Genomic DNA, 11,917 nt, shown 5'->3' with positions numbered 1-11,917 from the left:
CCGCCATACTGTATTTATTAAGTTATTATCCTCACTTGCTGCTTCTTTTGCACTTCTGGTTAGATGCTAAACTGCATTTTGTTGCTCTGTACCTGTACATGTGCAATAACAATAAAGTTGAATCTAATCTAATCTGAATCTAATAAATTCTATAAATCAACGTCTGTCATCGGGGCTGTGGGGAGCCTCGAGAAGCTGCTGGCCAATGACAACCTCATGGAGTGGACTCGCCCAGGACGATGGAGGAGAAACGATCCATGAAGGAGGTCCTGGTCAGCCTGGTGGATGCCTTTGATTAGGCGACTTGTCTTTTAATTCACATCCAGAACGACAGGTGGCGATAAAACGCTTTTAATGTGAAAGGAGAACGAAGAAGAAGAGCGACCTTCCGACCTGAAGGTGGCAGTACTGCAACGTCACGGATGCAAACTGCCCTTAAAAATCCAATGAAGAAGAAGAACTTCCGCGTTACTTCCTTGTTTGGATTGAAATTTGTCTATTCCCCAGAACCTTTTGAAAGAAAAAGTTGCATTTTCAATCCGAATTGGCCGTAGATATTAGAAGAGGAGAGAAAATAAATGGGCGATACGGTTGAACCTTTGCTTGTTAAAATCGACAAAATGAGCTAGCTAACTAGGGTATATATCACCCCTGCCTGGTTACTGATGGAAGAGATAATAACCAAGTTCACCGGGAAACGTGTCCTTTTCCCAGCTGCCTTCGCGATCCGACTGGCCCTGGTGGTTTATGGAGACTACCAGGACAGGAGCATGGAAGTGAAATACACTGACATCGACTATCATGTCTTTACAGATGCTGCAAGGTTCATCTCTGAGGTACACAAACCACTGTTTAACTAGTAGCTAGCTGGCACATATTTGTTCTAAACTTTCAAAAATGAAAAAAAAACAAGCCCTGGTTCACTCTTTTAATGTCCTTTACCAATATAGTTACACCATAACACAATCTCCGATGACGATGTTAGATATAAATGTCTAATATTAAATTGACTCTTGCTTTTGTCTGTTTATTGCGCAACATTCCTTAAAGAAAACCAAAGTTGCTCCGTTTTCACCAACTCCAACATTAAAATCTCCCTTTTTTATGTTTGAATCGACCCAAAAAGTGATTCACTGTTATATGTTTGTAACAATGTGACCCAGTACCCACGTGCACTGTACTTTTTACAAATTCTCCCCAGGGCAGATCTCCGTATACCCGGTCCACCTACCGTTACACGCCTCTCCTGGGATGGATGCTCCTTCCTAACATTTACCTCAGCGTGGTGACCGGGAAGATCCTCTTCATTGCATGTGATGTGCTGTCAGGGCTGCTCATTTACAGAATCCTCCGTCTGAGAGGTCTGAGCTCACAGGTACATGAGGTCACCGGTCTCATCAAGCATTTTCAGTGTTCAGCAGGTCACTTTACACATTGTAAATGAAGCCAGAGCTACTTTTAAATGAGCTAATGTATGTTCAGACTGCATGCCGTGTTTGCTCCCTGTGGCTCCTGAACCCGCTGCCCATGGGAGTGTCCAGTCGAGGGAATGCCGAGTCCATTATGGCAGCATTGGTGCTCGCAACGCTACTGTGTCTGAATGGTATGTTTTAAGCTGCCAAATGAATGTCTAACAGGATCAAGAGCTATAAACTCATTTAGTGATATTTTTGTGACAGCTAAGCATCTGCTGTGGGCAGCGTTCCTGTTCGGCCTCTCGGTCCACGTGAAGATCTATCCCATTACTTATGCTTTGCCCATTGCTCTATCGCTGCGGGCCCCTGAGGATGCATCCAAGGGTTGCACGAAGACGTCAAAGTGGAGGAGCTTGGCTGCTTTTACTGGGAGCTTCCTCAACAGAGAGCTGCTCCTGTTTGCAGGCGTATCTGCTGGAGTGTTCTTTGTGCTCACAGCGCTCTTCTACTACACGTAAGCTTGTTGTCATTGGATCTTTGTTGCCTGTAAAGTCCTCAGGGTCTACATGACTTATATTAATATTTTAGACTACATATATTTATTTCTCATAGACAAAAGGATCTTAATGAAAATGCTGTGACTCCTTTGTTAGGTATGGTTGGGAGTTTCTCCACGAGACCTATTTGTATCATCTCACCAGAAGAGACACCCGACACAACTTCTCTCCCTACTTCTATATGCTGTACCTGAGCGCAGGTATTCATTCCACACAGCCGTAGCTCATCAGCAGGTCCCGTAGTTTCCTCTTCTGTGTTCAACGTGGGAGCTGACCAGAGCAAATTCTTGGTTTGTTGCTCCAGACAGCAGGTGGAGCTTTTGTTTGGGCCTGGCGGCGTTCCTCCCGCAGCTCCTCCTGCTGCTGGTGACCTCCTGGAGCTTTTACTCTGATCTGGCCTTCTGCTGCTTCCTGCACACTTCCATCTTTGTCTCTTTCAACAAAGTCTGCACTTCACAGGTGTGTAAAATGAAGATCAGACTCGAGGACCTCAGGTTTGTACGGTAGTAACACGCACGGTGCTGTCCATCTTTCCACAGTACTTCCTGTGGTACCTGTGCCTCCTGCCTCTGCTCATCCCTTACCTGAGTCTGTCAGTGAAACAGGGAGTTGCTCTGCTCCTCCTCTGGTTTGCTGGACAGGTAATTTAACAACCTCATATCACTTTTGCTTATTAGCATCATAACCATGTGCCAGTAATTATTGTGCTGGCGTTTAGATGGTTTCAGACACTATGTTTCTTATTTTCTCTCTATTTTCAGGGTATCTGGCTGGTTCCTGCCTACTTCCTGGAGTTTGAAGGCTATAACACCTTCCTGCTTATCTGGTTATCTGGTTTGCTCTACCTGATCATCAATTCCTTTGTCCTAATTCAGATAATACGCCACTACAAGCCCCCTCAGAGACTAAAGGTTGAATAGCATTTCAACTGAAGCTGAAGTATAAAGCAATAAAGTGTATATTTCCTTAAATGTGTTTATTTTTGCACGGAGCAGAGCCACATTTTCTTGTCTTCTGTGAAATGTGAAACCATTTGATTCAGTTCTGACGCCATTGAGCGAAACACACAAAACCCTCAGTGAGTCACGCAGGACAGAAAAATGCCGATTGGCTGTTTTCCGCCGTGGAATGTTGATGACTATTGCACCTGTGACACCAACACACACGGTTTTCATTTCTCTGTTTACACTCAGGAACAAAATAGTGACTAGATGAGACATTCCCTTGAGTAAGCATCTAACTCTAAACACACCATTTTCAAAACCTCAAAAATGTGGACAATGGGGAAGCAATCCAGTCTGAATCGCGTCATATCTCTAACCCACCCTGTATGGTCCAAGTATCTGCATTGGCCATTTGGAATTTGGCACCAATTGTGGATTATGCCTCTGGATTTGGCTGTGATATGGTAATTATTGCAATCAGGGCGAGAAAGTAACAATTTCATTAAACAATCCATCGTGTTCCTGGGCTGCAGTTCGCGGTTGTAGCCAGCAGGAGGCAGGATTTCTTCACAATCGAGACTTTGGAGCCGTAATTAACAGAAATGCACTATAAACACCGCTGTTTCTCTTTCTAATCCAACACATAACTCAGAAATGTTTGTGGAAACACGCTGTGCTGTGTGTCTGGGCGCAGCTTTTCTGATCAACATTCGGGGTCAGTAGTTGTTTGTGGAGACGCTGTTGAGGGCGTTTGCATATTTGAGCCTGGTCAGCTGTGGCTGGCAGATCTGCTGTTTGGATCACTCGCTTGCACCCAGTCACCTCTCATCCTGTTAGTCTCCCTGGTCTACAAATAAGTTTTCACTGGAACTCTAGAGTTATCAGTTGTATTTCTTCTACAACGTGGCCCCTCCACACCTCCAAGACAATAACAAGTCAGTGAACAAATGCTACATTCAACAGGACGATGGAGCTTTTGTTGGGTTTCTTGGACAGAAAACGTGATTATTTTAGGTTAAACTTTGGCCCCTTGTCTCCTCCAGTGCAGGGTTGTGAGGCGTTCACACACTTTTAACGGTCTCCAGTATTGTTTCACACAACCCTAAACTCTTTGGTCACAATGAATGAAAGCAGTATATTTAAAATGACAGTTATGTGTTGGTGGTGCAACAAAATCTAACGAGGAAAATCACATGAAACAAGGACACATGAATGACCAGATTTAAATCTAAGATTAATAGATTTACATTCATTATTGCCATATTCATCTTATGCTTATTGCTTCGTCAGCACAATACTTGACAGTTACATTAGTAAAAGGAATTCTAAAGGTGATGATGAGGATTTCAAAGACATAAAGTCAAATAAAGACATTATATCTGTGTGTTTTGTTTGAGGGCCTTTGGAGGCCAAAACTCTTTTTATTGGCCTTTGAACCCAGTTAACATTGTGCCTATAAGTTTAAATATTATATATGCTGCAGTAAATTAAACACACCTTTCACTTTAGTTAATGATAATAATGGTTTTACAGCAAAATGTATGAAATGTTCTGTGATTTAAAGAAAATGCGGAATTGGATTTATTAAAAATATATATAGCTTAGATATATGAATTCTCCTTTTTTGAACTTTTATGAATATATATTTAATGAATAAATGTTCCTGTTGTTCTGTATTAAAGCTCCAGTATTATTACTGTATGTATTAATGGACGAAGGTTTTGATCATTTAATGTAATTTAAAACAACAATACAGAAGGAAAAGTGAACTTTATTGTTCATTGGTGGGGGGGGTTGCGTGACTCTCTTCCATATGCTTAATAGGGTGTGTATATAAGCATGATAATGCACGTGCACGTCTGTGACAGACCCTCCAGGGTTTTACTCATTGTGTTACCTCAAGATATGTGGAGAGGAGAGGCAAATGCTGTGTGTGTGTGTGTGTGTGTGTGTGTGTGTGTGTGTGTGTGTGTGTGTGTGTGTGTGTGTGTGTGTGTGTGTGTGTGTGTGTGTGTGTGTGTGTGTGTGTGTGTGAGACAGATAGAAAGACAGAGTGGGTGTGACCAATCAGGGCAAATGGTGTGCAGATAAGCAAGACTGGGGTATGAACAGTCACGCAACATTGCATGGTATAGGATTATAGGTCTTGGTTCACACACACATGCACGCACACATGCGCACGCACCCACACATGCACGCACACATGCGCACGCACCCACACATGCACACACATACGTACAGCTGTCAACAAGCATCAAACACTGTGCTTACAGTCTTCTCGCCCAGAGCATCTCCTCCTCTGATGATGGGATCTGTTCTTTTCTCATGTTCTCCAACTCCCCCCCCCCCCCCCCTTTTGTTTCTCGCCTCCGTGTGCAGAACAAGTGTCGTGCAGATGGCGTGATAGAAGGTCACGTGCGTGCTGATGAACATTAAACATTGAGCTTCCTTCATTCACACTGCTGCCCTCTTTGTTTTCACTTCAGCAGCCATGAAACCGCAGCGAGATGATTGTGAAGCAGCATTTGGGGAAATGGGAACGATACTGGCGGGCGTAGCTGCCGCTCAAACATCTGCGCATGGTGGCCACCTTACAGAATCCATAACACTGGAAGCGTGTGACGCGCTTGTCCAATCGCAGGTCAACACATTCTTCATCCCATTCTAAAGAAAAACCAGTGGTTTGTGGTTGAGAACTACAAGCGAAGGAGGAAGTTCCATCTTTGTTTGCTAATTAACAGGAATAAAGCAGGTTCCTCTTGGAGAACGTGGACGCACAAACCATCACGGCCCTCTGATCTGCAGCTGGCTGCAGAGTGGAATAAACACATTAATGAGTTTAAGCAAAGTGGAACAAGAAGAAGTTAGAGAAGTTAGCGTGTTTTCAAACCCTTCCAAATATTCTCACATGGTTTCCAGGAGCTTTCCTGTGGGCAGCTTGGATGTTCTCCCTGTGGGTTCTCCCAGGTACTCTGATCTGGCCTCAGGTGTGGGTGAGAGGGTGAATGGGCCCAGCTGGAGTGCATCAGCCTGTCCAGCTGGGACAATAATCGACCCGTCTCACCGCCAACGGGACAGACAGCAGGTGGAAGGTCAGCGAGCAGGACGACCCCCGAGTGAGGAACAAGGAACCACCGCGGCGGTTGAGTCGCGCGCATGTTCAGTCATTTATTATCCTTTTGTTTAGTTATTCGAGAAGCTCAGATTCAGAATTTCTTTCAGTTCAGCTTCTTGTTTTTGTGTTAAGATCCAAATGAAAAGAGCTCCCAGATTAAGGAGGGGCGGATACTGAGCATCAGTGTTTTAACCATGTGGTGGAGCGGAGGTCAAGCTTCAACCGGAGGTCAGCAGCTCTCGTGTCTCTGTCTGGTCTCCTCTGTCCACGGCCTGCACTCCCACCACAGACAGCCCACAGACAGGCACCGTAGCAACAGATGCTCTGCATCCTGAGGATTTATCATGAATCAGAAGGGAGACTTTAGGCTATAAAGGGAAAAATTCAGAAGCTACTGAGGAGCCAAATATGTGAGGAGGACAGCCGACCAATGAGCGATGACGTTAGTGGAGCGGTACAACTATTAGAATTATTATAAAGGAAACAAATCAACGTCACGACGCCTGTAGGCCGTCTGTAACCCTTCATAGATTCAAGTGTTGAGCTTTTCTCATCTTTTCTGGGCGCTGAGAGGAGAAAAAAAAACCACCACACCCCAATGTCCATACAAAGAAAAGTATTTTCTTTAATAGATAAGATTCATTTGCAAAAACCACGTAGAAACATTTGAAGTCACTGCATATGTACACTGTGTTTGCTACCTTGCAGCTACGTCCTCCATGAGACAAATCTGACATTTTTTTTCTCTTTTAAAACAAATATTTTTAAAAAAAAGGTAGCAAGAAAAGTTGACTTAAATCAGAGGAACAGAAAAGCCTTCAAAACTAAACTTTTTAAATTATGCATTTTTCGCTTCTTACAATAAATACGGAGCTTCAAACATTTATTGAAATGAACACACACAGAGAGAAATCAAGACTAAATCCAGGAACAGTGACACATGTACATTTGTGCGTGTCGACTCAAATAAAAAAACTTTTCTGGCAAGGCTGAACTTTAACTGAAAACTACTCCCAGTAGTGCAATTTAGAAACTACCACAATAGCTTCAATCAACTCAATTAATTTGGTGCTTTGACTTAATTTGTGCAAAAACAAAATACTGAGTGTGACGACAAGGCCCGATGGCGTCAGCCAACACAGGAAGTGGAGATGTGTGGCCAGACGGGTTGAAATGCTGTTGCCATAGACACGGATCCAGACGACACATGAACGTCCACGTAAACGACACTAATCTGTATTATTTGTACTTTCGTTACCTAAAAATAGGGAGGTCTCATATGCGCCGAAAGAAAGGAGAAAAAAAAAAAGAAAAAACATAATAAAGTACGCCGCCTCCTGTTGTCATGGAAACCACTTTAGTTTCCTCAGGTTTGGTTTTGTGTGTAATCGGTAATATCCTGCAGTGGTGGGATCACTTTAGTGCCGGTTGGACCTGGGATCTGGGAGAAAAGTCTGTTCTCGTTTCATAAATAAACCTTTTTTTTCCAACACACTCTGACAGCCGCGCACATCTCGACCCATCCGATCGATCGGCGAACAGCGTCGCGTTACTCCGCGATTCTGCGATTCGTCTGATGAACCATCGAGAGCGTTTCAGGCTAATTCCCAACACAAACCGTCAGGGTTCAAGCTCCAAGCAGTCCCTGCACGTGCACGTGGCTATAAGATGCATAGAAAACAATGGAGGCAGTCATGGAAAAAAAGGTAGATCACTTAAAGCATTAAAACATGCAAAACTGCAAACAAAGGGGCTCGTCCCTTTAGCCGCTGGAACTCTGAAGCCAGTAGTAGCTGTGCCTCATCTCCTGTGTAGTAACAAGGTACACCTTTACAGCAAACTCTTCCTTCCTGTCACAAACGTTGGGCGTGCACGAGACGTAAAGAACCAACAAGAGTGTTTCGAGACTGAGCTCGCCTCAATCCAAAAGTGCTTGGAACCGTCTACGAAGCTAAATCCTCCATCCCCCAGAGGGACGCAAGCAGTTCTTTTGATTGTCACAGCACTAGAACCTGAGCCGTGTTTGTGCTCTCTTCATTAAACAGAAGGGACTGAAAGTTCCTGGAGCGCTTCGGAACCCCCAGGGGAAGGGGGAAGGGGGGGGGGGGGGGGGGGGCAAGCGATCATCTGCTGCGGCGGTCACCTTCACGGCATATAAACGTAGGGACTGGACTTGTGGGGTCCTGTGCTCATCACGCAGGGCATAATGTTCCGCGGGGCGACCATCATGGACTGGCTCATGTTTTGGGCGCTCTCGGACCACGGGGGCGAGTCCATGGGCTCCCGTTTGATTGCATGGATCAGGCCGTGCCCTTTGAACTCATAGGCGGCGTGTTTGTTGTAGTCCTGGTGCGCGTACGCCTTGTGAGGCTCTTGGGCGAAGACGTGCGAGTCCATGAGGTTGATAGGCTGGTTGCTGCATAGAGAGTCCGAGTGGGAGAGCCGCTGGGGGCTGAAGTGGGCGTCGCCGCCCAGCTCTTTGTCACACTTCAGCAGACGTCCGTTCACGTGGCCGCCGACTGCATAGTTCTGGTAGTTGTTGTTGTACGGGGGGCTGATTCCCGCCTTGCCCCGCTGGCAGGGCGAGTACTGCGGGTCGTAGTAATCTCCCTCCGACTTGAGATGGAGGCCGGAGGTTTGAGCGTACCCGCCGTTGCAGTAGCGCCGCTCCAGCGCCTCTGGGTCGCGACCGGCCCAGGCTCTCCCGTACACGTCGCAGCCGTTCTCAGAGTCCGAGTCGTGCTCCACCTTAATGGGCGGCATCTCGGGGACGGGATGGCCGTCGTAGCATTCGCCGTAGCCGTTCTCGTTCTTTACCAGGTCGATGCAGTAGACGTCCGGATCCGAGGGAATCTGGACGTTCCCGTAGAGTTTGGAGACAAACACCTCGCCGCCTCTGCCGCCGTACGGTTTCCCATAATGACCTGCTCTGTTCAGACGGTTAGACGGGACGTATCCAACTCCCTGACCCGCTCTGAGGGGGCCGGAGTTTGGCCGCAGAGGCCAGCCACCACCCAGGCCCGGGGTGACGCCTTTATGGGGAGCCATGGAAGTCTTGCAGTAATTGAGTGGCTCCTCCTGGCTGTAGTAATCATCAGGGCGGTACTTGAGGTTGTCTTTGGAGAGTGGGGTCCAGGGTGTGTGATGGCCGCGCTGGGACGCACCAGGGGAGGGACAGGACAGGAGCAGAGGGTCTGCAACATCGCCCATCCCGCCGCCGCCGCCGCCACCGAAGGGGTGTCTGTGGAGATGTTCCCCGTGCTTTCTGTGAGGGGGGGCAAAGGGGTGAGAAGAGAAACAGGAGGAGGTCAGTCGGGAATCTAGAGCTAAGCCTTAAATACGCAGCGGCGCCGAACACGAGACGGCCTCTGGAAAGGAAAAGAGGTCCAATCAGATGCGCAAACATCAACTGGGTGACTCAAACGTGAAGGTTTCCTCCTCGCCACAGAGAGAGAACAGAGAATAGCTGCAACCTGACTCATCTTTTCCAACCGTTTCAAAACAGGATCCACAGGCAGGACCTGGTGGTGGCGGTCGCCCTCTTTCACTGCTTCTGTTGGGCAACTTTTGCTGTCCGCAGCGTTTCAGCTGCTTTAAACTTCCTGTCAAATGTAATATTACTGACACGACCCTCTAATCAGCCCTCGCCTCAGGGGTTAACGGGGTCCCACCTAGACAGAGGCGCTGGTTTTATTTAAAAAATGAAATCAGAAACGGGCGTTCGTTATTAATGTGTGCTGGGTGCTGCTGCCAGGGAGCGGACAGCAGGGGGGGTGGAAGGCCTCTGCTTCATGGCTTCGGCTCAGAGCTTTGACTTAATGATGCGCGAAGCAGACGGAGGACTCATCCAAACTTCTAATGGGCCACAGGTACGTGTTCCAAAGGCTGCTGGCTGACAATTAAGGGTGAAGCTTTTGCTGCAACTTTGGACAAAAATGACTAAAAGAAATGAACAACATTAACATTAGCAACATCCCAAAGGCATCGGCCTGAGCCTGAGGTGCGATTTTGGCTCCGGCTTACACGGAAAGTGTAAATAACGCGCGTACATCCCATAAGAATAGCATATGTTTGAACAACTGCGCTTCCAGGGCCTCATACTTTCTACATTTCAATAACCCTTCAGCTCGAGTGCTGCTGTGAATGTTTCCCCTCACCCGTGATCCAGAGCAGAGATGAACCCTCCTCCTCCTCCTCCTCCTCCTCCTCCCTTGTTCTTTCCACGCAGTAACATGTTCTTCATTTTCATCTCGGTGATGGAGGGCAGCAGGAGGGGAACCGCGACGCAGAACAGAGCCAGCTGAGGGGGCATCGGCGCCCCGGAGGCTGACTTCTTTTTTTGGCCGTGCAGGAATTTCAGTCGACCCTGGAACTGCATCGTCTGTGAGGGAGGAAGAAGAAGAAGTTAGAGTCAAATCGCCCTGTGTTTCCGTTTCCCTCGTGCACAAACCTGAGAAATATAACAGGGAATCGCACAAACACACGTCTAGAACTCCACGCTGGTGCTGCTTTTTTAATTCGAGCAGTTGCCTCGTGAGCAAGTGTGTTAAATTACAACTGCCGCAAACCTGCTGACATTTAAGGAAAACAGATTATTCTATTACTTTCTCACTGTCGGGCCTACGAGGGTCTAGAATGTCTCTTTAAAGCCACATTGGACCGGTGACGGTGAACTCTGCTGACCCCGACGGTACAGTTGGCCCAAAGCAGACTGCTCAGAACCCTCAGACACGATCCAGGCTGCTATTCTGGTGCGGTCAGGCACCCGGTTCCTTCATCGTGCTCGTGTGTGACGCAGCCAACAACGGCCGATTCTGCATCATTCACTCAGGCACCGTCGCTGTTTAAAGGAGGTTTGCTTTGACGTGTCGGAGGCTCTCACCAAAAATCCAGAAGTGCTGTCCAGGAGGCATCGGACTCGGGCAATGAAGGACCTGTTGAGGAAGCCTGACAGTTCTGGTGGAATCCCACCGGCTTCTGTAGAATGGAACAAGTTGCTCACAACGTAGTCCTCTCCTACAGAAGGAACACAACAAAGCCAGATTAGCGAGGGATGCGATAAATCATCCTTCAGCCTGTGTCCAGCAGCACATCAGTGACCCACCGGTCCCTCCAGCTAGCTGGCTGTCCTGGTGCGTTGATGAGGCCTGGTTTTGAGGAGGACACATGGCCCAGTGCAGCTGGCGCCTGAACTCCTGACGGTCATCGATGTGGATGTAGTCAAACACGTTCTGATGCATCACGTCGGTCTGTGAGGACCAAAGATGAGGGAGCATGTTAAATCAGAGCGTACCACCGCGACGCTGCGTATCTGGACCGCTGCGTATCAACAGGTAGGAGAGATTCCTGCCGCGGGATTCCCAAGGCCTGCCTCAACCTCCCGCCCCTCACGGAGCACACGCACGCGCGCACGCACGCACGTGGGCCTTAATGTGCACACAAAGTCAACAGAAGTCATTGAAACATCCAAACACAAATGGACGTCCGCACATGTAAAGGAGAATTAACCAGTACAATGCCAGTCTACCAACAGCTGTGGGGCCAGTGAGGGCAGCTGTGTTTGTCAAACATCGCGTGACACCAGCTCCCTGAACAGCAGTCCGGCCCAGCACACACACCCGCACACACACACACACACACACATTCAGCTGGGTTCCAGGCTGCTCTCATCATGCCTCATTCTCTTTTCCAGCAATAGCTTTGCTTTCTGTCATTCCATGACAGATTCCTCACTAAAATGTTCAGCCTTCTCCCCTTCCCTCCGCTGCCCCTCCCTGCAGCTCCCATCCATGATTTCCATACTGGTGGCACGCGAGGGTTTTTGATCGCTTGCCTCAGAAAACACGATCTGTTCCACAGTCTTCAGCGGCTGCTTAGCCCTGTGGT

General features: G+C 47.7%; 2 protein-coding genes across 3 annotated transcripts in view; one reads left to right on the top strand and one right to left on the bottom strand.

Annotated features, from left to right (window-relative positions):
* Nucleotides 1-401: 401 nt before the first annotated feature.
* On the top strand, nt 402-2,943 carry LOC101069982 (GPI mannosyltransferase 1). The gene is made up of 9 exons (XM_029831885.1): nt 402-836; nt 1,202-1,375; nt 1,483-1,603; nt 1,680-1,812; nt 1,849-1,929; nt 2,069-2,172; nt 2,277-2,431; nt 2,512-2,613; nt 2,734-2,943. Exons 1-9 carry the CDS (start codon nt 666-668, stop codon nt 2,890-2,892), a joined length of 1,200 nt encoding a protein of 399 aa, XP_029687745.1. The 5' UTR covers nt 402-665; the 3' UTR covers nt 2,893-2,943.
* A 3,689-nt stretch (nt 2,944-6,632) lies between these two features.
* Nucleotides 6,633-11,917, bottom strand: part of ahrr (aryl hydrocarbon receptor repressor) — a 40,514-nt gene continuing 35,229 nt past the window's right edge. Inside the window, exons 7-10 of one of the 2 annotated variants that reach the window (XM_029831852.1) lie at nt 11,136-11,280; nt 10,914-11,047; nt 10,189-10,412; nt 6,633-9,296 (exon numbers count right to left, since the gene is read on the bottom strand). In XM_029831852.1, coding sequence (XP_029687712.1) covers nt 8,177-9,296; nt 10,189-10,412; nt 10,914-11,047; nt 11,136-11,280 — 1,623 coding nt within the window. In that variant the 3' untranslated portion in view covers nt 6,633-8,176. 2 annotated transcript variants of the gene reach the window in all.

Source organism: Takifugu rubripes, unplaced genomic scaffold (assembly GCF_901000725.2).
Source record: "Takifugu rubripes unplaced genomic scaffold, fTakRub1.2, whole genome shotgun sequence".
NCBI lineage: Eukaryota > Metazoa > Chordata > Actinopteri > Tetraodontiformes > Tetraodontidae > Takifugu > Takifugu rubripes.
This window is presented reverse-complemented; position numbering and strand designations above follow the sequence as displayed.